This window comes from Astatotilapia calliptera, chromosome 7 (genome assembly GCF_964374335.1).
Source record: "Astatotilapia calliptera chromosome 7, fAstCal68.1, whole genome shotgun sequence".
Taxonomy (NCBI): Eukaryota; Metazoa; Chordata; class Actinopteri; order Cichliformes; family Cichlidae; genus Astatotilapia; species Astatotilapia calliptera.
The window spans coordinates 48,033,632-48,059,639 of NC_137428.1; the positions used below are offsets into that span (position 1 = coordinate 48,033,632).

General features: G+C 39.6%; 1 protein-coding gene across 4 annotated transcripts; it reads left to right on the forward strand.

Moving 5' to 3' along the window:
• Window positions 1–807: 807 nt before the first annotated feature.
• Window positions 808–21,502, forward strand: mfge8b (milk fat globule EGF and factor V/VIII domain containing b). 4 transcript variants are annotated; one of them, XM_026175156.2, is made up of 11 exons: window positions 808–1,007; window positions 9,578–9,700; window positions 9,894–10,025; window positions 10,664–10,696; window positions 15,972–16,085; window positions 17,015–17,196; window positions 17,483–17,638; window positions 17,963–18,107; window positions 19,810–20,012; window positions 20,103–20,258; window positions 20,845–21,502. In XM_026175156.2, the coding sequence occupies exons 1-11, from the start codon at window positions 938–940 to the stop codon at window positions 20,986–20,988; spliced, it is 1,458 nt and encodes a 485-aa protein (XP_026030941.1). In that variant the 5' UTR covers window positions 808–937; the 3' UTR covers window positions 20,989–21,502. The 4 variants fall into 4 exon arrangements, with proteins under 4 accessions (XP_026030941.1, XP_026030943.1, XP_026030944.1 ...); XM_026175158.2 differs by having other exon boundaries at window positions 809–1,007; window positions 19,828–20,012; XM_026175159.2 differs by lacking the exon at window positions 10,664–10,696 and having other exon boundaries at window positions 809–1,007.
• Window positions 21,503–26,008: the final 4,506 nt, after the last annotated feature.

The following is a 26,008-nucleotide window of genomic DNA, read 5'->3' on the forward strand; positions in this document are numbered from 1 at the left end:
AGTCACCTCGTTTTCTCTGTATTTTTGTAGGGTCTTTATCTTAAAATACACAGCACCTTTGTGTGACTTTTTGGCACTGTATAAATTGAATTGAATTGAATTGGATCATCGTAGCTACAGTTTAGCTTAGCGGTCAATATGTGTGCATGTTTATTTACTCTGGAGGAGGCTGTAAAACGTTTTGATGAAGTCTAATTTGGGTCAAAGGGTCAGTGAGCTTACTTCTGTCCAACAGCAGTAATAATGAGTTGAGTTCTTGAGTATATCCTGAACTTTTCTGTCAGCACGCGTTGCTGTTTTTGTCCCTGTTAGCTGTAACTCTCATACAATGTGAAAATGTAATCAAACTGTTTGTCAAGGAAAGAGTGTGAGTTTAAGGACGTCCTTTTGGTGGCCAAAGGTGATGCTATCAGAAGTTGGTTCTTGAAGTTCACTACTGCTGTTGGCTTGGTATCTGAAGTCAAAATAAAGATGCGTGGTTCTTGGTGCTGTGATGTCCCTCAAACTCAGAGAAAAGCATTTTACTACAAGGGCTGGCAGACCTATTCACCTTCGTAATACATAAATGTTACTAAAATGTAAACAATGATTTTCTCCTCAAGGTTTGGGTATTGAAAAATTGAATGAAATCAAATTTAGATATAGTGCAGCCCATTAGCTATAATAGCTTCTTTTGTTTCCATAGCAGATCAATTTACTTTTCTTAGTGACTTTTTTTAAACGGGGGGCGGGGTCACAATTAAATGCCAGGCTGCGATTGGCCGAGAGTCAAGGTACACGTGCTCCTTCTCCACGCCTGCTCTCTGGGAGTAAGAGCCGAACAACAAGCTCGAGCCGCCGTAGCAACAACGTCCAGACTGTCGTTGCACTCTAACCGTACAGTTGTCCATCAAACTAACAAACTACAGCTATTTAACGGCTGACAAAAACAAGAAGTATGAAGGAACAGACGCGGTTTTTCCTTTGGCTGCAACTTTTTACAGCTTGTCTGGTGTTTGGGGTAAACGGTAAGTTACCTCTCTCTGTTTTAACATTTGTTCTATTACTACCAGTCTTTACTGTCAACAGTCCTTACTGCTCAGACCGCAGCCCACAGTGTCCAGTACCGTGACTGTTTCAGTTGAGTTGGTTGCTTGCTTCCCCTCTCGTCACTTCTGATTTTACACAGTATAAATTAGTTGTTGACACCTCAGTTTTTTTCCCCTATCTCCCCCCTTTTTGTGCGTGTGTGCGCGCGCTAATCACACCCCGGCACAAGTGGTGCCTTCACTTCATCGCCAGAATAATGGAGCTGTGGGCATTTGTAGGTGCAAGTTCAAGCAATCCTTGAATAAGTGGACAGGACGTGTGGGAATGTGGTGAGTGGGACACTGGCTGGTTGTGAAACGGGAGGATTGCAGTTGTAAGGATAATCACATAAAAACAACTAAGCGTCTGTAGCTGATGAGATCTAAATGTGTTCCAGGTTTTGTATGGTTTACAGAGTCAACGCTTGGAGGCATTCATGTGCGCATTGACAACCCCCCCCCCCCCCCCTTTTTTTTTTTTTTTTTTTTATTAAAAAGAGAAGCATCACACACTTACGGTGGCTATTATACTTATCCAGTGTTAACCTTATGCCATTGGCGCTTGTCTTTGTTTGCTTTTCCACGCATCAAATACATTTAGGCCGATGGACAAAAGCTGAAATGGCCTGACTTCCACTGCCTCCATTTCTGCTCACACACAAATGGAAAAGGAGTCACATGTGTTTTCCTTGGTATGATGGTGTATTTTCCAAATGTGAAAAAAGGAAGAAAAAAAAAGGATCATTTTCCACCATTTGCATATTGAAAAAAAAAGGGAAATTCATAACTTGGATTACTGTTGTGTAATAGTACATTGCTTTCCAGATTAAACATTTTGATTTATAGTCTATTCAGCTGTCAGTGAGCCACTGGCTTAGTCCTCCTGAGGGATTGAAACTCAGTATCAGAGCAGGTCAAAGCAGTTTCTTCTTCTTTACAGATGTATTTGAAAATATGTTGGAAAGCATAAAAATAAACTAATAAAGAACAGAGTTAGATTGATTTGAAAATAGAAGCGTAGAAGTGGCTACTTTTTTCACAGTATAGCATGACTGTTGTACTTGTCATGGTTTCACTATCTGCCTAATGCTTCTGTGTCAAGAGTTTTTCCTGCCTTTTGACACCCACCAGAGATTTTGTTCAGAGCCAGAGGTAAATCACCAGCATTGTACTTTTTAAATTGCAGTTTACTAATGCATAAACCATGCTTTTCTTTGTAAGATAGTTAGAAATATCAGGAAATTACACTTTTGTTTCCTGTCAAAGTAGCAAAGACTCATTCGCTTTACTGAAGGTGGACTGAACTAGCTGTTATGTGTAAGTCTCCCCTCAAATAGCTGTTTTGAGCCAGAAGAAACAGAGTGTGCCTTGGCTGTGTCTATGGTGCTTGTGTTTGGTGACGAGCCAACATGAATCCTATAATAGATACTTTATGCATTATGCTTTGCTTATAATATAACATCCGAACTACACATTGTGCTTAAGTGCTTCTTAGTGAGTTTTATTGTATTGTTTTGTAGATTTAGTGCTTTCGCTCATCAATTGTGTGGAAACACATGCTGTGGAAAAAGCAAGACATAATTGAAGATATGTTCTGTTTGGTAGTTAAGAGAACCATATTTTTTCTGACTTGAAGGATAGTGAAATTAATGGATAATAAGCAACTCCTCTTACTTATCCCAGGTGCAGTATTGCACAAATGTTTCATGAACATTTCTACGTCTGTTGCTAAAACCGAAATGAATGAAGTGAAGTGCACATCTCCGTGTTCTCTTAGTCCTCAAGACTGACAGACAGGACAGCTGCGGAGAAAAGGTGTAGTTAACCCAACCACAATGTGAAGTCAATTTTCCAGATCCTAGCGTGCCAGCGAACTTCCACCCACACCAGCGCTTGCTCAAATCTCTGCTACAGACAGCAATGAAGGGGGGGGGACTTGTTGCTGCTGTGTCATGCAAAATGTTTAGAGGCCATAATAAGAGCTGAGTGGATTTTTCCCACTCTGCGTTTGACCTGATTAGGTTCATTTCAGCAGGTTGTGCTTTGGTTGTCTTCTTCATTAGCTGCTGATGGAAGACAAGTGGTAAATTGAGTTCTGTCAGAGCTGAGGCAATCTTTTTCTCATGACAAGACCACTTAGGATAGCTGACGGAACCAGGGCTAAATATAGTCAGGACACTGTGTGTGTATGTGTATAACTTGTGCATGTTGGCAGGTGTGTATGAATAATTTCCTTTTACAAATTTTCTTGTGAGTCTGAGATAATTGCTAATAGATCAGGTAGATATTGGTCTTACTAAATGTGAGATATCTGATCTCAACAAGGAGTTTAATTTCCTGTTAAAGTGATGATGTTCCTTCTTCGAAGTTGCAGAAAAAAAATCACGAAGAGATTTTCCGGAATAATTTAGTTAGGATTGTTTTTATTTATGTGTATATATATATATTTTTTTTTTTTTAAATTTTTCAATATTTTTCTGCTATTAATATTAATTAACATCTTATTTTGTATTAAAGAACATATAACCCATGGAATATCTTTTATTGTATATTGACCTTCTGGACTTCTTTACGCACTTTCTGATTGCATCATTACTACTTTTACCCAAGTATCTTTTTCCAGCCCATTCTCACTTTTTCTGCATGGTTGTGTTGAAATAATAATAGTAATATAAAAGAAACAGCTTTTCATAACAGTGCACATTGGATTTATTACCTTTTCATATATTTTGGTCTGACTCTGCTAAAAAGGTTCTACTTACTTAGTAGTTAGTTGTTGTTGTTGTTGTTGTTGTTATTGGCTAACAACTTGTGATTGAAAAGTTGCTACCCAGTGAGCATACCCTGGATAAACTTTTTGGCTTTTAGAATGAGCATAACTAAATTTACTGGATGGATAGATGGACTATTTTCTTTTTTCTTTTTTTTTTTGCTTTTTAATATAAACTCACCAGGAAAGTGTTTCCCATAGACTTCTATAGGACTGGGAATATTTATGAAAACTCATCAGTTTCTCCCTTGATGGCCATGAAAAAGTACAGATTTAAGACAGTTCAGTTTGGTTCACTTTTCACAATCTACATCCGTGTTTTATACACATCCTTTGTCTTGGGGGACTGGCATGGCTGTTCATTGGTCCAACACAGAGCTTTGGAGGACAACATCTGTCAGATTTTATATATTCTATGTCCTTTTTTTTTTTTTTTTTTTTGCTTTTGGAGTTTATTCATCTCCCTTGGGGACAGGACAGGCTCTTTCTTTCTTTCTTTCTTTCTTTCTTTCTTTCTTTCTTTCTTTCTTTCTTTCTTTCTTTCTTTCTTTCTTTCTTTCTTTCTTTCTTTCTTTCTTTCTTTCTTTCTTTCTTTCTTTCTTTCTTTCTTTCTTTCTTTTTAAATTCCATATGAATTTTGAATAGCTTCCTTAATCAATGTTTCATAACAATATGGAATATCATCTAATTCGGGACACGTTATTAGTGTCTGTCGCCCCACTTTCCAATCTGCCATGCTGAATATTTTACACGCTGTCTTTTGTGCATTCAGCACTGGAGCCAAGTAGAAAATTGATGGGATTTGCATCCAAGATCAGGAGTTGTTTATACAAACTTTTTGTATTCATATGGTCGGAGAAAAGAACGCCAAATTATTGACGGTATTGCCACAAAGGTTACATCTCCAATGAGTAATCCAGTTAAGACTGTTGTTACTATGGAGTTATTATCTCTATTTCAGCTGTAGTCAGCTACAGACGAGCGTGTTGTTTTGTTGATGGTGCATGACTCGTGTGTGCCTGTGTGTTTGAGTGTGTATTTTTAGCGGCTGGCCTTCGTTGTTGTTTTCTTGGGAGCAGTAGCAGATGGCTGTGCTCTAGAATAGCAAATGCAGATTACAGAAACCTCACCTGCAGCTGGAGTCCCGCTGATTCTTAATATTGAAAAGGCTTGGGTTATCACAGGACCTTCTTTGGGCAGCCATAACACATCCACTTCCTGTGTGTTTAGGTTTCCCCTGCTTGCTCCTTGAGCACTCAGTACTACAGGAATTTTTATTATAGTTCAGCACATCCTTAACTGTTTTAACAAGGGTTGGACGTGTGTGTGTGTGTGTGTTTGGACATGATGTAAGCTTTTCTCCTTCTGGTACACTGAGTTCCCACACTCGCCTGCCAGCCTGTATGACCTGGCATGCCAGTGTGTGGACGTCAGAGCAGCGTACAGCATGTTTGCTGTTTTCAAACCCCAGGACCTTTTCAGTCCAGTTGTTAAGACCAACACCATTAGCCATTTCTGAGTCCAAATGGTCCTCCAATTCCCAATAGAAAATGAGCACTGAGACGCCATTGAAAGTTTAAAAAATGGTCTGAATTCTTTTAGCTCCATTAGAACAATCAGCGTAGCTGTTCTCCTAGGTGTTATAGTAAACTAAACCAAGGCTTGCTAGGTTTAGTGGCATGAGACGTTAACGGTAAATGAACCAGTTAGTTAACGTGTAAAGATGATTGTATTTAAATCTGTTTTTTGTAGATTTGTATGATATTTGAAGGTGAGCCTGTTTTTGATGTAAAGGTTAAGTTTTTTTTTGTTTTTGTTTTTTGAAAGTACAGCACTTATATAACTTTGCATGTAAACAAAGCCAGAAAACGAAATACTAGTAACATTTGGAGGGTTCTCAATAGAACTACATGTTGAGGGTCCACAGTGGACGAGTGCTTATGGCATATGGCAAGAACACAAAAAACAAAACAAAAAACCCCACAGAGAACGCCTGAGATCCATGACATGATCTCATGTTAATATGTTGCTGCATGGTTTGGTATTAGCATGATATCCACAGTGAAACATTGACAGCATCATGTTGAAATGCTGTGAGCCTCACACAGTCGAGGAGATGCCTGGGTCCAGAAATGAGGTTGTTATATCGTCAGTAACACACTGGTATCAGTGCCTTGCTGCATTCTGTCCTGCACTAAAACAACTTCTCATGTCCGCTTCTTTTTTCTGTTCTGTTTTTCTGTTCTCACCATGCATATCAACAGTATGGAGACATTACCTTTGAGATTATTGACTTCCAAACCCCTGACATCTGACAGGTCTCGCTCATTCTTTGCACTTAACATACAGCTTATGAGACTAATCACCCCTCAGACCACAGTCAAGTTACTTCCATATGGCTGCAGATAGCTCCTGTTTTGAATACATTTAATAAGGTAATTCCTTAATGTCTTTTTAACCTGTCTAAGTGTATTATGTTTTGTGCACCACTGTTTTTTTTTTTTCTCCAAGTCTCCTTTGATAACTCAGGGGTAATTTGGATGAAAGAAACTTTTTGCCCTTGGCTATGTGTATTTTGTGCACAGCAAATGGCATTCTCTGTGCAGTCCCCACAAATGATTAAGTTTGGAATACAAATGGATCGGACATCAGTGCGGAGGCCAGAGTTTTATGTTACCTCAAGAAGACAGAGGAGTCATTTGAGGACATTAGGAATGTGGTGGACAAACTGAGGACTCATTAAGTGTCCTCAGTTTGTCCACCACATTCCTAATGTCCTCAAATGACTCCTCTGTCTTCTTCCTCATTCAAGGTGCACATTAAATGCAGTAAGTCCAAAAAGTCCCTTGTTGTGGAGCCTACTCATCCTTGTTAAGTGCTCATCTTCTTTCCAGTCTATCCATCTGAATTGTATAGTGATCAGAGGGTACAGAGGATTGACTGAGATTGCTGGTTAACTGTAAAGGTTCCTCCTTCTGTGATGTGGGAAATATCTGTTGGTTCCCCCCCCCAAGTAAACACAACACTTATCACAGACGCTCATACCAAAGCCAACTCCCTGTTTGGACCTCAATCTAGGGCTGGGGCATCATGGGAAAGGCACAGACAGTGACTCATAAAAAGTGAGAGAAACAATGCCCTGTGGAATTGGGTTTTCCAGCCAAACATCACTCCACATACCTTCCTGATCTGTCACTGTGGTTTAGATTTAGTGGGGCACCATGTTGGGTACTTGTAGAAGTGGTGTACTTTTTTGTTTTTTCACTGCATTAATAACTGTAGCAAATATTATGCATCTATATCTGTACTCTTGTAGTACAGAAAACATTTACTTAAACATATTTTTAAGATTTAAGTATCTTGGAAGAGTATAACAGAGCTTGGGGTTCATGTGGTTGCATTTGCAATATGTTATATAACTGGTTAAGTTCAGAGCCATGACTTGTTTGCTTTGTGACTCTTCAATTTCATTATACTTAAAATGAATAGGTGTGAACAACAAAAGTTTCACTCATTTCACTCATCAGTAAAGTGACTTTTACTGACAACGGTGTCATTGTAGGGATTTTTTTCAGGTTGGGTCACTGCCTCTTTGCGGACCACATTAACTTGATGCGTCATTAATTTCATTTCCTCAATACACCCAGGCAGATTTTCAGCTGAATAAGTCAAATCATACCACAAACAGACAGATAAAATGCCGATTGTTGCAAACTTTATTTGATTTTTTGTAAACATATTTTGTTATTCATTTTTATCTGTTGGGTTTCCAGAGGAAGGGAGGATGTGTTCCTTCCCAAAGATAAACAGGCAGCAACTTTGTTTGATAAGGATTTGTTAGTGCTGCCAGGCAGGCCTGTTTCCTAAGAATCCCACGAGATGTGAAAGCACTCAAGGGCCGTGACACTGGATGCAGCACAGATAACCCGGGATATTCGTGGGCTGGGCACTTCATGGATAAACAGTCAAACAGGATGTTTGTAAAATGGATCTGATTCTTGCAATTCCCTCAGTGCTGTTTGCTGGTAATAACAAATGAGGTCCATATTGTCATAAGTGACTACGCAATACTCAGACTACACAATATTCATTTGTGCACGTTGAAGAGTAGTGCTTCCGACGTTGGCTAGAGTTTGCACTGAATAAGTTACTCTGTGTTTTGTTTTTGTTTTTAAGAACAACTAAGGATGTGTGTGATCACATTAGAAGCATGCGGCCTTGCGCATTAAATTTAGTCTCTCCAAAATACCATTTTTAGCTATGGCCCTGTGGCCTATGATAATTATACCCTCAGCATAGCTAAAATGCAGTTCTTTAACTTTATATTAGAAGGCGGGGAAAAATATTTATTCCCTCCACCAAAACACAGGGTCAGAACTCCTTTCTTAGCCTGTATGGCAGACTCTGTGGTGATTAAACCACTAGTTTGTCTCAAGGGGTCCAACCTCAGTTTCCTTAACAATTATCTAAATGATGATAAAGTGTTTGCTTAAAAAGGCATCTCTGTCTTCTTGGGTGTTATAAGACGCTAAATCATTGACTTCCTCTGTATTATTCGAAGTGTCAAAATAGCTATATAGAGTTGTCATTTTTAAAGTTGATTTCCAAAATACTATGTATCAATTTGCAGAAAATTGTCATTACATGTGGTTTGTTATTTAAACCCTATAAAGGGCTGATGGCTGTGTGAGATGCTTTCTCGCTAAGTTTGCTTTAGGAGGAGGAAAAAGCGCTTTGATAGAGCATGCAGGAAGTAAAATACCCATTTGCTCATTGTTAATTCACTGTACTTTTTTCACTGGTGTAATTCTCAAATAGACGTAACATATAGTTTGAATTAGAGGCGTCCCTTTTTTGTTGGACTAAAACTCTGCGAGTAAATCAGACCTGATTCAGTCATGATGCTCTTAAAACACCACAACAAACCCTCTGTTTCTTTTTTCCCCCTCCGCCGAACACTAACTGACATGATTTCCCTCATGCCCAGAGAGCAGCCAGATTGTCAGGTCCAGGCTTGGCAGCAGTTACATCTGGTAGAAGCATCCAGTGTTTGTGTGGTGTTTACAGTGTAGTGATGGCTTACTCAGCTTTTTAAAACCCTCACTTCCAGCCTGCAGCATGGTGTTTACTCTTCAGAAACACAATATGGGAATAGAATGGAAATATGATAACAGAACAACATCATTTTAGTTGTTTAATTGTTGTTACACTCTTACTGAATGGCTTTAGACTATAGTTGTAATGCTAAAAAATGAGCAAAAATTTAATATTAGTAAAAACATGTATAGTGGCTCCATAGTGTGGTGGTTTGCACATACACCTAACAGTGAAGGATCCCTGTTGTAAGGAAGACGAGACCAAAAAATCCAATTGGGGTTGTGTCAGGAAGGCATCTGTTATTAAAAATATGTTAACATATGGAGCTACTCCTTTGTGAAAAAGGGATAGCTTCTTCATTGTAAAGACGCATAAAGCCAATGCTAAACCTGCCTACTGTATGTGAGCATATTTTCTGTCCTGAAATATTCTCCTGGAGATATCAGATGTTTGCTGAGGGGAAAAAGTAAACTGTCAAGCATTTATAAATGTGAAATGAAGCAAATAAACCACCGCTGGCTTCATTAAAAAAAATCAAATTCAATTTCCCCACTAGAAGAACGTACTTTTTTATCAGTTCTTGTGCAGAGTAGTTTATTTTAAATGTAGTACTCAACTTGCCACCGTTCCACTCTATATGCAGGTGATTTCTGTGAGGTGAACGTGTGCACTAATGGTGGGACCTGTGTGACCGGGGCAGGGTCTCCATTCATCTGCATCTGTCCTGATGGCTTCTCTGGAGAAACCTGCAATGAGACTGAGTCTGGTATGTTATGCCTCTGCAGGATGACTGATTCACAGTTTACTGCTTAGTTTTTCCTTAAACATTTTCTGGCATACCCCACTTCAGAAGCCCAAGTTTAATTTTGTTAAATCAAGGTTAAACCCCTTTCATTAAAAAATTACATAGAACACTGCTTAAACTCTGTTAAACTTGGCTCTTTTTTCAATACCCAAAGGACCTTGCAACCCCAATCCATGTAAGAATGATGCCATCTGTGAGGTGACGGGCCACTCCCGCCGAGGTGATGTCTTCAGCGAGTATGTCTGCAAATGCCAGCCAGGCTTTGATGGAGTTCACTGCCAGAACAGTAAGTTTGTGCTCCCTCTTGACTGTTGTAGGTTGCAAATATAAAATACTGGCAGGCTTTTTGTGGGCCTTGTAGAGCTGCTGTAGTGTAATAACTCTACTTAATGAAGGCCAACTATGAATGAAAATTGAAAAAAAATGGATGTTGGAAGAGTTTTTTTGACTTCTACTGATGCTTACTTGTGGAGAAAATTGTAATAAGCAGACCTAAGTCTCAGTGTTGCCACTGTGCTACTATTGTGTGTGTGTGTGTTTGTTTGTTTTTTACCAGCAGTACATACTTTGCCATGCCATTAACTGGCACGTGTAATGACGTCCACATTGATCAGTGTAATGTGATACGCTAACATGGAGACAGCTGCTGTGAGTACTGGCCACCAGACCGACAGTTGTCATCCTTTTTCAGACGTCACTCAGACCAGGTTGCTTTAAACAGGGTCAGCCTGAAAGAGTCGAAACAAGGATGGGAACGTGCTGCGCTCCTGCAGCTGCCTCCACCCCTGCACACACAGAGAGATGGTTACTGTTTGCAGGAGAAGGCAGCAGAGTGACAGTTACCACACGTGCTCAAAGAGCTCATTTGCAAGTCAGACCTTCAAAGTGTATTTTTGTGTGAACCTGTGTGCTTTTCTGTCCTAGGTGTCCAAGGTGCAGATTTAAATTCAAAGAAAGGTAACAGTGAAAACAGGAGTGTTTGCTGCACTTTTATCTCTTTTCCTTCTTGGATCCAACTTCTCTCTGTTCGCTCTGGCTGCATGTGGAGGCTGAGGAATTTGGCTACATTCACAGATACACTTATAGACAAGGAACCGCTGAGTTCAGCATTATCTCTAACTCAGCACAAATAGTCCTTTATGAATCAAGGCCAACCACAAAAACAGCAGTGATATCATTTTAGCATTAGATCCACCAACTTTTAATCAGTTCAGCCACCCTGATGGGATGGGTCTTGTTATACTAAAACATTTGCTCAGATATCAGTGAAGCTGTGCATCATTCCCGCTGAGTCAATTAGGTTGCTTCCAAGTTCTCATCTATTTTAATTTACAGTCCCCAGAGTATATTTAAGTTCAAGACATTCTTTTTTTCATTTAAGAAACCATAGCCAAGGAATCTGTTTCTGTTTTCTTTTCCCCTCAAAAACCACAAATCACAGCTCATCAAAATCTATACATTCACAAGTCATTTGGCAGTTAATGTTAGCTAAGCTGCCAGAGTATGAGCCCTCCATGGGGCAGGCATTTACACTAATTAGATGATGCCTCAGGGATAATGAGGAGTGGAATTTATTTGACCATGTCTGTTTGAGAGCCCCCCTGAGGACTGCTGGGTCATAAAGGTCCCCCTCATTTTACAGCTTCTGATGACTTGTTTGACAGTTTAAGTGCTCTAAAATATGTCTGTGTGTGTGGGCAAGGAGTAACTACCATGGCAGCCAGCTCCTATGGTTTGTGTGAAGCAAAAGGAGTCTGGAAGAAGAAAACCGGTGACTGTGGTGAACCCAGGGATGTAGTGTAGTTAAACATTTAGCCAACATTCTCACATTCACTTCACACTTGCACATTCAGACAGAAATATGAGGCCAGAACTTCAGAAAAATAAAATATTCAGAAATGTGAGGCTGTATAGGATTGGTAATGCATGGGAGTCTGTGATTGGAGTGATGGTGCTAATCAGAAAGCAGTCAAGCTCAAAGCCTGACAAGCAGGTGTCAGCAAACTGGAAGCCAGATGTAGGAGATGATGTTCGCACACAAACTACTGCATGGAAAAAAAATACTATAAATAGAAACAGAAAAGAAGTGGAAGATTGGCTGATCGGGGAATGGGGGGTACAAAATGGCACCATTCAACTCCACTTCAAGATTCGCAGCCTAAAATTATTTTGAGAAACACATCAAAGGAACAAGAAATCTACTGGAAAACAGCTTAATCACGTGTGGGCTGCACATCCCACATGAACAGCCGCACGCAGCTCATGATCTCATGTACAGACTGTTTAGCATACACTTACACACACACACACACATGGTTTATCCCTCGTGCCAGTCTAGCCAACAGAAAGTGGCGGTCCATGCTGAGTGCTAGCAACGTCAGCGCTGCTTCTGTTGCCGGGTGAAAAAGCGAACATGGAGGCGGAACAGTGAATTAAGTCTGCCCTCCTTACAATGTCACACTCACTACTCAGGTCTGACTGCAGCAGTTCTGATTGTCCTATCAAATTGGCCTAAAAGCCTTTATGGGTTGTACAGAATTTGTGTGTGTGTGTGTGTGTGTGTGTGTGTGTGTGTGTGTGTGTGTGTGTGGTGGCGGGGAGGGGGTGGGGGGTTATAGAGATGCAGAGAGAGAGAGAGAGAAGGATGTTGAATGCTTTTCACTTCAGACCGAAGCAGATTAATGAAAACAGTACGGGAAAGAGTCTTTTTCTTCTTACAGTCTTTAAATCCCACATTTCCGAACAGTTATTCCAACTTCTTGGAAATCAGTGCGGAGGCCAGAAAAGGGTGTGTCTATGAGTGTTCTGATCTCTCATTTGTTTTGGGAGAGTTTTCAACTCCTCCCAGGATGTGGTGGTGCGGACAGTCTGGGACACATGCCCCCTGTGGAATACAGGGTGTGTGTTTCATGTGTGTTTGTGCCGTCATGAACTCTGTTGTGCCTGGCATATATTTTTTGGTTCTCTACAGTCTGCATTTAAGAAACCCTGTTGACCTAATAGGAACTCAAAGCAGCTTATGTGGAATCACTACATGCTCTTAAGAATCACGACACAGCTGTCAGGTGTTTTGATAAGAGGCTGAAGCCTCACAGGTAAAAAACAAACAGACTAGTAAAGGTGGGTAGTCACAATTAACCATAGAGGTTGCTTCCATGAAAATAAAGACATTACAGCTTGGATGGATGAAGTGAAGTAAAATTATGTATTTTTTTTATATTAGTTCTTGACATTAAGTTATTTTTAAAGTAAAAGGAATTTGTCAAAAGTAAAACATTCTCCGTCCACTAAATAAGTATACATATTTGAGTAATACTTAAAATTTTATTAAGCGAGTTGGCTTTAAAAAAAACTAGACTTATGGCATTCACCCATGAAGTTATGATAGATTAGAGGAGCCTGCTGTGTTTTTATTTGAAATTGTAGTGAGTCGAGTGGCTTTGCCCAAGATCCTCAAGAAAGTACACCAACCACATTTGTGTAAATATGTAAATATAATGTGGTGTTTAACTTTAGATTACTTCTAACTTTAGAAGGGTTTTGCAGGGAACCTTGAAATCCGTCAAACTTCCCCTTCTCTTTTCTTTTTTCTTTTAAGCCACAAGGACATGAAGTCATGAATAATGAATACATCATACAAGAGTGTGGAGATGCAGTAATATAGATAGTAAAATGTTTCACTATAGAAGCTTTGGTGTTATGGTGGGACAGACTGTTATAGGCTGTGCTATAACAGTCTGTTCAGTTCACAGCACACAGAAAATAACACATTTCAGCCTTTTTTTAAAATTTAATAATGCCACTGGGGTTAAGAGCAGCTCTTGGTTACTGTACCATGGCAACAGTATGAGAAGTGATTAAAATATGTAATCTTGTCACTTCATGTTGGCTTTAGTTTGAATAAATGACTTTGTTCCTGTTTAATAGTTGTGCTAAATTTCATAAAAATCATAAGGTCGAACGTTGCTAGCATTTATACTGAGTTTAGCAGTTTCATATAAATAAGTTTCAGAAGGTTCTTAAGTAACGTCCTTGGTGTGTTGCTACTCTTTGTCTTTGTGGAGAAGGGTTTCTGTTTTGTTGTAAAATCACATTAATCGTTTAGTTTCAGAGCTCACTTTGAGAACCTTGTAAGGTCTAGTCTCACACTGTGAGGTATGGAGAACACGACACTTTTAAAAGAGTAACTCCAAAGCAGGTTTGGACTGTCAGATGCAAGCTGGCACCTCATCCCACTCTGCTGCAGCACAGATCCAGGATGCAGACAGCTTTGGTGATCACCACAAAGCGCTGCCAGCGGACCTTGGCTGTGCTTCGATCAGGGTCAGATTTCAAACAAGCCACGTGAGATCTCTATTGGTTTTCGCTTCCTGCTGAGACAGATATTGACACTCTAAATATTGTGCTAGTGTGCCGTTTCCCTTAAACGTGATAGGGTTTGTTGGATCCCAGCCATAGAGAGCTGGCCTGTTTAGCTACCACGCACTCGTCCCACTAAAATCTATATGTACAAACAGTTAGCTGATACTGGGATGCTACTACACACAGAACAGTCAGTATTGTTTTTCTTTTAGTCGTGCAGGTCATACATTTTGCAACATTTCCCTTGCCTGTTTTCTCCCTCTCTTCTTTCCTCCCCCTTTTATCAGATAGATGGATAAATGGATTAGCGCCTGGATCTGACAAGGCTGTGTGGTCCTCCTGGTCCTCAATCCTCTTACAGGAGGAGGGCCACCAGCTGACGCTCCTCAGAACTTGACAAGAGTTTGTCTTACTAATGTTGTCTGGTTTGTTTTCTTTGAAACCTCACAGATCATCTCACTTATTTGTGACAAGAACTCAGTTTGTCCCCACAAATCCTCTCGCCCCAGAAAACAGCTGTCTGATTTTAAATAAGTTTTAAAGTAAATAAAAATGGAAGATTGACCTTTAACTTTTGACTGTTTCTACCCATGAATTAGCAAAGTGCAAGTATTCATACACCATGTGCTACATTCATCCTACACATTTTATTTTATTTTCCTTTTTTCTGTTTCTGTAGTTTCGAATGTTGTAACGATCCAGTGCATGTAAAAAAAATAAAACAATAATAATAATAAAAACAATTATGCTGTAATAAATTGTTATAGTAAAATGTAAAAGTGCTCTGATACAGGAAATACCAGCATGCCTGGATATAGACAGAGGTAGCTGCTAACATTTTTTTTTCACAACAACAAAGTGATCTAAGAGGCTATTTGCAACATGCGTTTAAAATATTCAGCTGCTAAAATAGTCAGTTTTATGTGATGAGCTCCCCGAGCTAGAAGTGTCACAGCTGTGGACCTCATTATCCAGAGTTTGCGGATGCACATTTCAAAATGACTATATATTCCTCCTGTGACGTTTGAAAATGAATGTTTGGACACAGAGCTATTTATAGAGAGAGCATGTGGGCAGGAAGATGCTGCTGTGTGTGCGTGTTTGTTGGTTAGAAACATTACATCAATGTGCTGAGTTGTTTGCGTGCATTTCCCTGCGTAATAACAAGCACTCAGGATTAAAGCTTTAGAGATTTGGTCTGAAATTCTGCTTTTTGTGTGCAGTCATCTGTACAACCAGCATCATTTGTGCCTTGGTCCTGAATGTGGTCAATATAGAGTGCCTTCAGTGCCGGTTTAGTCACACTGACAGTTGTGGTGGGTGAGATGAAAAGGAGTTTAGTCCCATTTTCATTCTGCTGATTTGTCCCCCTCTCTGTGTTACAGTTTTTAAGTGGGACACATAATGTTTGTAAGGGTACCATCAAGAGGTGATGCAAAGAATTACAGCAAAATGAACACATTCAAGGCACTGAAATGATTCTCCAGAAGATCATCTATTCTACTTTGAGCATCCAGAAATGGAGTCAGAGATTTCCTATAATGACACATTTACTTCTGGGAGATTTGTTTTATAATCTACACCTAAAACACACGATCTCATGTGCAGTAGTCTCTTTGATGTCAAATATATCTGTCAAGTTTGCATTTTCTGACCTAGGACTAAGCTCGTCTCACTAACCTCTCTACAGCTCCAGTTCTGCTGGCACAGCATGAGGTGACCTTACTGTAAATCAGATGATTGAATATTGAACTCTGTTTCTCAAGCATGATATGCAGCTCACTCACACTTCTAACCATAATCTGCTTTTAAACTTACCTATAGTTGACCTGTCCTGTAACAACACTGACTGTGATTTATCTCCCTGTAGATGTAAATGACTGCGCTGGACAGCCATGTGAGAATGGCGGTACCTGCAGAGACCTGGATGGAGATTTCAAATGCCACTGCCCTTCCCCTTATGTAGGAAAACACTGCCAACTTCGTAAGTGTCAGACAAGCACTTGGTATGACAAAATGCTTTGAGGGATAAATAGCTAAAAAACAAAGACATTTTTTAGATGGCAATAAAAAAACTCCATATCTTCTTAGCTTTAATATTGCTAATGTAACAGAAGCACTGTGATTAAAGGAAGTGCACGACACTAAAGAGGATAGGGGATGGTGGCCAAGCTGCTGGGGTTTTATGATGATCAATGCTCAACATAAAGATGGTCTGTTCAAAATGCGAAATCAATGCTTTGTTCAATTAGGCTGATTCAGTGCTCTGCATCCCTAATGATTTTATGGTTCAGGCTAGTAAAAGTTATGCATACACATCACATGTGTGAGACCAGATACTGACTTTTTACATGCCTCTCCATTGGTGACCGTCAGATGCAGAATTTTGGGGGGAGTTCTTCATCCCTTGAGCCAATTCTTCTGAATATGATACTTGAGAAATGTGTTGTTGGTACTGATTTGATACAGACATTCACTTGGACTTAATAAATAAATAATAAACTAATTTCAGTTTTGTTGTCAAAGAAAACACAATTTTGGTTATAAGTGAAGAATTAAAAAGCAACAGCAGAAAATCTTCTATAGAGCCTCTAGCTGCCAATTACATTACCAACACAGACATGTCACCTATATAAATTAGGTTGATTACTAGTACAGGTGGATGCTGGGGTTGTGAAGGAGTCGAATCAGCAGGTAGCCACGCAGGGCAGCAGCACTGCTGACATATCAGACCCCAAGACTGGTATGATACTGGGGAGTGAGGCGTAGTAAAAGTAAAACTATCTCATAGGCTTCGCACCACGTGAAGAACGTGAAGACTGCATTGTGACATAATGTTTATTCAGCTCAATATCTCAGAAACAGAAATGAAATGGAAATAAACTTTAACCTAACTCCAGGCTCTTTCTTCAGGCTGTATTTCTCTTCTCGGCATGGAGGGAGGGGGCATTGCCGAGTCACAGATCTCAGCCTCATCAGTCCGCTACAGCCTACTGGGCCTGCAGCGCTGGGGCTCTGAGCTTGCCCGCCTCCACAACAAGGGACTGGTTAATGCCTGGAGTGCTGCTGCACATGACAAGAACCCATGGATACAAGTGAGAATAGTTATACAGTAGATTATGAGTGTAACGCAGGCAGTTAGAAAACTGACCATGTAGACTGACAATAATAAATAAAGGCTGGTGAGAAATTAGGGTCTGGAATCATCGAGATTTAGAACAAATGCATTTCAATCATAAACTTTTAACATATTCTCACAGTATGCAGAGCTTTTTGTTTGGACTGCTTCATTTTACCTCTTATGTTTTTGAGATTTTGAAAACTATTTGATTTAAAGGGAAGGGAGACTCATCTTACCATCATCCATTTCTACATTTCCAGATCAACATGCAAAGAAAGATGCGCTTCACAGGAATTGTGACACAGGGCGCCAGTCGCATGGGCACAGCTGAGTTTATCAAGGCCTTCAAGGTGGCCTCCAGCCTGGACGGCAGGACATACACCATGTACAGAACAGATGGACAGAGAAAAGACTATGTAAGGCAACAGAAGAATAAAGCACACAGTATTCTAGTTGAAAAGTCTGGTTTCCATTGCTTTATGTTAGAATTGCAGTAACTGTTCCAAACAAGACAGATTCCACAGTGATAAAAGACTTTCCTTTACAAATAAATAATATATCACACATCACACAGATAAATCTGGTAATACTCTACGGTTACTATAATGCCACACTTTTGACTGCATCAGCTTGAAAGCAGAAGTTTATTCAAGATAGGTCACAAAGCTACTAACAATGGTTGCTAACACTCACCTGATGGTGCAGTTGACACAGTTTGCTTGCTCCCACCTCTCTCCTAGATTTTTGTGGGGAACATGGACAATGACGGCACCAAGACTAACATTTTTGACCCCCCGATCATTGCCCAGTACATCCGCATCATTCCCGTTGTGTGTCGTAAGGCTTGCACTCTGCGCATGGAGCTGGTGGGCTGTGAACTCAACGGTAAATTCACAAAGAAAACATCCGCTGTACACATGCCGCGCACACATGTTAGGTTCTCAGTTTATTGAGGTTTGTTAGTGACTGAAAGAAGCTTTTTAACATGCAGGCTTAATGTGGGAGGAAGTTTTCAGGAAGGGAAATCCAACAGCCTTTTTTCTGCTGGCATTTATCTCCTATGTTTTGTCACTAATTATTTCAGTTTTGCATTGAGCGGTTAATTATGATCAAACGATGTCATGCGCAGGGTAATACTCTTTGCCAGCTCTGAACGCAGCTGTGTGCTGTCTGAGTCTAAGATGTTCCCTAAAGAATTTATTAAAACCATATGATTATATATACCGCAACATATTGGATGCTAATTGGTAAAAGACTCATCATATTCATCGTCCCAATGTTGTCACCCCAGGAGGCTGATGTAACATGTGGTTCTTTGAAGTCTTCTGTATTTCAGTAGAAGCATATTCATCTTTCTTTTCCTTTTATCATTATCATGTAGTTCCTTCAGTCTTGCTGGCCTCGTTGCACTGTCAGACATCTGTTTCTCTTTGTTGTCTCTTATCAGTGTGTGTTCTTCTTCCACTGAACTTCAGTTTCTGCATGATTCCACAGTTGTGTAACACGAGATCCCGACCAGCATGTGTTTTTGGTTTAATCACTTTACAACATACTAATACTTTCACATTCACTTTAATGCAAAATGCTCATTACCTAATCTAGCACTGTTTGTTTTACATTCACTGACTTGCTTCAACGCTGTTGAGTGAATCAGCTCAACTGTAAAGATGCTGTTTTAATATTCAGGTGCTTGTGCTAAATATTTTTCATGCAGCTTTGACCCCTGTTCATTTAACATGCATGCTCAGCTGTTCCACTAACCCATCACTCATTAAAAGTCTGTTACAGCCTTTAAATATTACACTGAGCTCCACGCATTTTTCTTTTTTTTTAAGGTCTTTATTCTGCACATGTAAAATTACATAAAGTAAGAATACTGTGGACCTCCAGTCACTGTAAAACCTAATGTTCTCCTCATCCAGTGGGTGTTTGTCAGCCTCAGGTGTGATTGGGTAAGAGCAGAGACGTTATAGAACAAAGAAAAGTAGAAATCTTTGGGCCCAGCAAAACCAAAAAACTAATAAGCCATTCATCTTGTTGCATGCTCAGAGTTGAAGCTCATGTAATTTTAAACTGCGGGTTGGTGGGCATAACTAATAGTATTCATAATGAAGATGAAGGCAAGTGTATGTAGTGGGTTTTTTTTAGCTTGCTTTATCCTTGGTGTGAACAAACATGGCAGTGCTCTGGTGAGCTGAGCCAGGCACTCCAAGTATATGATTTTATGTCCCCATGAAATTAAAACATTCATTTAGACAAAAGCCCAATGTTGTTAGCCTAAAATGGCAGCTAAATAGCAAGACTGTCTTGTAGAAGAAATGTAGTTGGTCTAAGGGTTAGGTCAATACATTATGAAATATAAATGATTCCAACCAGCCGCAACAAAGAGTTGAGAAACACCCACATTTTGTCCTTGCTCATTTGTCTGTCGCTTTGCATCACTGGCTGGCCTTGGGCTGCTTCCTCTCCGTCCTCTGTCTATCATGCTTTCTTTCTTTCTTTCTTTCTTTCTTCTTTCTCTTTCTTTCCATTCCTCTTTTCTCTCTTTCCTTTGTCTCTTCTTCTCTGCCTGGTCTCACCTCCACAGTGTATTCAAACGCTTCAGGTTGTTCAGAGCCAATGGGCATGAAGTCCAGATTGGTGTCTGATCGCCAGATTACAGCCTCCAGCACCTTCCGCACCTGGGGCATTGAGGCCTTCACCTGGCACCCTCACTACGCCCGGCTGGACAAACAGGGCAAGACCAACGCCTGGACTGCTGCTACCAACAACCGATCTGAGTGGATACAGGTGGGAGAAGACTGGCCAGAGTTGCACACTGGTTTTTATTTAATGCATTCTACTCATGTAAAGGTTCTTTTCTTTTGTCTATGACCTCAGGTTGACCTTCAGTCTACCAAGAGGATCACAGGAATCATCACACAGGGAGCCAAAGACTTTGGCTCTGTCCAGTTTGTCACAGCCTTCAAAGTCGCCCACAGTGATGATGGACAGTTGTGGACCATAGCTAAGGACGAGACCACAAAGACAGACAAGGTCGGTCCAACAGCACAGGGGAACAAAATGAATTTAAATGTTCTTCTAATTACTGAGTAAAACTTAACACACCTAGACTGGCCACAACATTAAAACCATCTGCCCAATCTTGTGTACCTTCCAGTCATGGTACCCAAACAGCTCTTACTTTAACCGTGTGTTTTTTGTAATCAGTAAATAATTAAATAAAGCAAAAAACTGAATAACAACGAAATCTGTATTTGATGTACTTGTCTGCATCTGGAGCCAGTTATGCTGTCACTGGGACTGATTAGTCTTCTGTGTGTATTCATTTCCATTACATCCAAAAAATCAATTGATCTGCAGATGCAGGCAGTATACGGCCAGATTAGGTCACACTGAGGCGTGGCTCTGATTTAATCAATAAAACATTTATGACTTTATGATCTCATTTTGAATTTTGTGTTTTATGTTGACAATGGTTTTAGATCCCATGTTCCTTTTTACTTTTGCAACTAAAATATCTTAATGGATCTTAATAACTTTACACAGTAAATTAAGGCGGTTTTACTGTTGCAACAACATGTGAAACTGTTGTGTTAATTAATCACTTTCTTCTCTTCAGATTTTCCCAGGCAACAGCGACAACAACGTTCACAAAAAGAACATCTTTGAGCCGCCGTTCTACGCCCGATATGTCCGCATCCTGCCGTGGGAGTGGCATGACCACATCACCCTGCGAATGGAGCTTCTGGGCTGTGACGAGTAGCGTTGCCCCCCCCCTACCTCCTCTTCTCTACCTCCTTCCCCTCTCTTTGCTTTCCTCCCTTCCCTCTTAATTCCCTCCTTTCTTTCTCCCTGTTGAGCCACACCTGCACTGCCTTGCTCTCAGCCCTAGAGGGCAGCAAACACCAGAGTAGCACACCATGACCTAAACCCTGGCTGGCCGGAGGTGGGAGTTGTTGCCCCTAACCAGTTTTACCAGAAGTCCACGTGTGCCCTCTGTTTTTGTTTCCTGAACTGATCATTCATCTTTTCCACCTGAACCAAATCTGGGATCTTTTCAGGAAGCAGATCTATGGACAGATATGATCCAATCTATTGGCAAAATATAAATAAAATTATTGTGTCCCTAATCCCCGTGTTTGAGGTCAGGGGTAACACGACTGCTGCTGTACCAGTTGGTGCTACCTGGACTCTGATCTTAAATCTGTTCTTTGTGGAACATGGAACCTCCGAGACCCACAGCTGGTGATGTATATACACTCCATTAAAACAGCTTGCACATATCCTTTAAATGAACCCTTGAGCTCCCCTGAAGAAACACAGAATATATATTATCTTTTGAAGTTACACTGAGGGTTATGGACAAAACTTAATCTGAACATAATATCTAATAATTAATATATGATTAACATATTGGCAAATAACCAGATTTTTTTTAATGTATTTTTATTTGAAAAAACGACCAAATTTACTCACAACAAACTAAAAGCTTGTAATATTTTATTTTGCTTGGCAAAAAAAAAAAAAATGTGAGACTGGAAATCTCAAGGTCAGTCTTAGAGTAGTACTAGTCTTTCTCACCAGTGGTTTAAAGAGTTAAATTCTTGGTTTGTTACCTTTTGTTCCTTTTCAGGGCTGCTTTAAGATGTTTAATATCTATTTAATATCTAGTTCCAAGCTTTAGTATAGCAGCCACTAACAGAATAGTGTTCCTTTTTTGTACAACAGTAAATTCTTGACCTGGATGCTTCAAATAAAGATGCAATCCACACATATTTTTTTGCCAGCACATCCTCAGGTTGTTGTTGTATTTATAAAAATCTAGTATATGGTGCACTGGTGCTGACACACAGAACAGAAAGAGGAATCAAATGTGTTTAAGTCTCCATCATTACAAACCTATAGAGTCACTTCGCTTGTGATCTAAAATACCTGAGGAGACACCCGGGATCAGATATTTTAAACAAAAGACAGCAGGTTTAAGATAATTAAGAGGTAATTAATATATGAAAGACAAAAACAACACTTTTTTCTTTATTTGCAAATCATTCAAACACATGCTGCAGTCATTAGAGGGGATAAAATTTTTCAAAACATTTAAGATCACTCAGAAAATGTTTTTTGTTTTTTTACAGTTATTGCAGTCTTTCATGTGTTATTAGCTATAGCAGATATATTTTACTTTTATAAAGTCACATTTGTGTTCTGGTTATAAAAGTCTCAGATCTGGACCCCCTACTCAACTTATGTTTTACTGAAATAACAGTATTAAATCTGTAAATATATGTATTACCAGATGCAAGCCTAAAACTAAACGGATGTCGTCTCAGGTCAAGGTAGATCTGCTCCAAATATTCACACAGTTTCACTTTTTTATGGCACTTTTATGTTCGTGTTTTGAAAGTATTAAAAACCAAAAAAAAAACTGTGCTGTGCATTGAAGAACAAACATAGATTTTGCTGTTATGTGTATAGGTAAGCAGCAGAGAAATCAAGTTTGCAGTTCAGTGTCTGTTGGATTAAACTGAGTTTTGAAAGTGGTGTGTGTGCGTGTGTAGGGGGGGAAGGGGTTTGGGTTTAACATTCATATACGCAGTACGTTTGTACTGGGATCTGCCTGGATTGGTAGACGCTAATGTTTGCAGCAGATCATTTACTTTGGGTCCAGCATTATGCCTCCAGTTCAAAGCTGCAGCCCTGCTGATAAGATACCAAATTAAAGCTGATTTTAACGCTTCCACTGGACATGACACAAGCCTCCATATCATCAGCTTTCTGCCACCCTGTCACAGTATTCTAAACCTTTCCACCCCATGAATTATGAATTATGGGCTTGTGCAATATTATACTGTGTTAGTTTTGATGACAATAAATATTAATTCAGGATCCCTAAAAAATGCATGAGGGGACAGCAGTGCCACTGAGAGGTCGCGGATAGATGTCGGTGTCAAACACTGTACAGTATTTATTATCGGCGCAGATGATTCCAGGCAGCAGGCAGCCCTCTTATCCACGTCTGCATGCGTTTTATTGGTTAATAGTTGCTCAGTTTAAGTTTCCACTTTACTGGTGACATTTTTTCTAGATAGTCATCAGCATTGAAGTTATAGATATCTTGTTCCCCTGTTCTGGCTTTTTTTTCTGATTGATCAAAAAGAAACTGATGATATTGATGTGTTTTATGTATTATGAGTTACTGACTGTTGACCTCTGAATTTTGGCTGGTTTTGAAGCTTTTAAAAAAAAAATAAATTTATTATTCCAGTCTTGTGTTTCTAAGAGGACCTTGTGTTTGGCCTTTGTATCTTTTAAAATGAACGAATAAATAAAGAAAACTGAAAAACTGTCATGGTGAATTGACTGGGGGCTACTTGACTGTTACAGCAGCAACCTTTAAATCTGTCTTTGGGTGGCAGACTTAGGTTATATTATGCTGAATTAATTGGACCTGTTTTCCATTTAAAAAGGTGGCAGATCAAAAGATGAGGAGCGTGGAGGGTTGTTTTTGCCTGTTTAGCATTTAAACACCCCAAGGGTCTTTCTTTTTACCACTCTGCCTGTTTAAATGTATCGTCACCCAAAGAGGGCATGTCTTCTTTTCTCATTACAGCCTGTGAAGGTCACTCCCAAGTAGGGAAATCCCTCTAAGGTTTGACCCACATAATTGCAATCATATGAAAATACATTCACATGGTGACACGGTGGCGGTTAAATTCTTGTCGGTTTGGGCTTTTTTTTTGCTAGAACTCAACAAACAAAAGGTAAATGTTGTGGAAAATTACTCCAGCAAAACCTTCAGATGATTGTTGTTGTGAACTGCTCCTATATAAAAAAATTAGCTGAATACTATGTTTTTTGTGCTTAACCAGTAAATTCTGGCTAATTGTGTAAAAAAAGCAGTAAATCCAGTTACGACCAGCCCTCCCAAGTAAACCAGCTGTTTTCCCTCTGGTCTTGCTGGCAGCTATGGTGTGAGTTGAGAACCTGTCTCTTTGTTGTTGTTTTTTGCCACATATATATACTTTGTTATACACAAACATTTTTATCGGAGGGAATACTTTGCTTTTACAAGTTATTTCTTACTTATTAACCTTTAGAGTACTTTCAAAATCCCTACGTTGATCCTATGTTTTTTTTTAATCAGTGAGATTAATGTCTTTGTCAGGAAAGGCCTGAGAACAAAAATGAGTCACAAAAACACAAACAACAGACAAAGAAATGCGGAACAGAGTAAACAATGTGTTAATAAATGCAGTTGAAAGAATGATAAAAACATGAGATGATTAAGCCTATACGTGGGGGCTAAATCTCCAATTCAAGGGCAGTTTGAAGTTGTTGACATTTAAAGGTGCGTGGTATATGAAACCAGTTTTAATGAGTTTAAACTTAAATGAAAGAAGAACTTAATGTGGTTTGAAGACATTATCACAGGGGCTTTCTTGACACAGCATATTTCCACCACCGCTGAAAACCACACTATAAATAAATTGCATTTAACTGGATGCCAATAGGCTTTCTGTTATTTTCTTGAGAACATTAAATATTATATTTCAAGTTGATTATTAATAGGAGAGCTGTGTCATGCTTTTTTTGTTTTCTCCCAAGATGGGCTCAGTTTCAAAGGTTTATCAGTTAAAAGTAGGGCCATCCCCACCTCTTTAATCTTTCTGGAACTGTTTCATAATTTTATGAGTAATTCAAAAACAAACAAACAAAGAGAATCCTGAGAGAAGGAATGAATAGCAGGTTTTTCCAACGTGTATCAAACCTTTTCATGAACCTTATGAACTCTGAATCAAAGTCTACTGTGAACAAAAATGCCTGGGTATTTGTATGACTCAGCAAGAGTAACAACATTTAATTGTAGGATGCTCAGAATTTGTGGCAGAGGTGGAAAATTCCATGTGCTTGATCTTTTCTAGTCTGGGATAAAGGAGTGCTAATTGTATTTAAAAGTATTTTAAAATTGTGAAAAAAGTGCTAATCTCCCCTCTGTTTTCAATCCACCCGATACACTCCAAAACCACTTTAGGTTTGTGATTTTCTCCTGTGTGGCAGTGTGGATCTTCATCATGCAAGAACAGCACAGTCTACAGAGATTTCAGTAATACTGACAATTTTTAATGAATAAGTTATTTTGATTGCTTGTGCCCGATGTACATTTAATTTTTAACAACGAAAATTGATACTGAGAAAAATGGCAGAACTAATGATATAACTTATGGTACTTAGGAGAAAGCTGAAATTAGTTAAGAAAATTAGTTAGGAAAAACCCAGGAGCCACCAAGGCTCGAGCTTGCCATGAACAGAACACATCTCGAATGCCATTGTCATTGTCCAGACTAAAGTGACTTTTACATCACTACTGACTGAGTCGGTGCTGACCAAGACTCCTCCAAAATCAACACCTTTTTGCTTTTCAGCTCCCCACATGAACAAGCCAAATGCCTTCAGGAGAAGAACAAATATCTAGGTAATTGGCCACAATGACAAGAGGTATCTTTGGAGGAGTAAAACGGTGAAACTTTCAAATTTAAGAAGACTGCATCAGCTGTACCAGCATGGTGGTGGTAGCATGATGGTCATCACTGGACAAAGTGGATGGAATAGTGTAGACGGACTGTCTCCAAATTCCTCAACAACAGCTAGACAGTTGAAATTTGCACACAGTTGGGTGTTCCAACTCAATGGTCCCAACCACATATCAAATCTAGTTTTGGAATGCAGGCTAATGATAAAATTCTGGAATGGCCCTAAGTGGAATAAGCCCAGACCTCAACCCT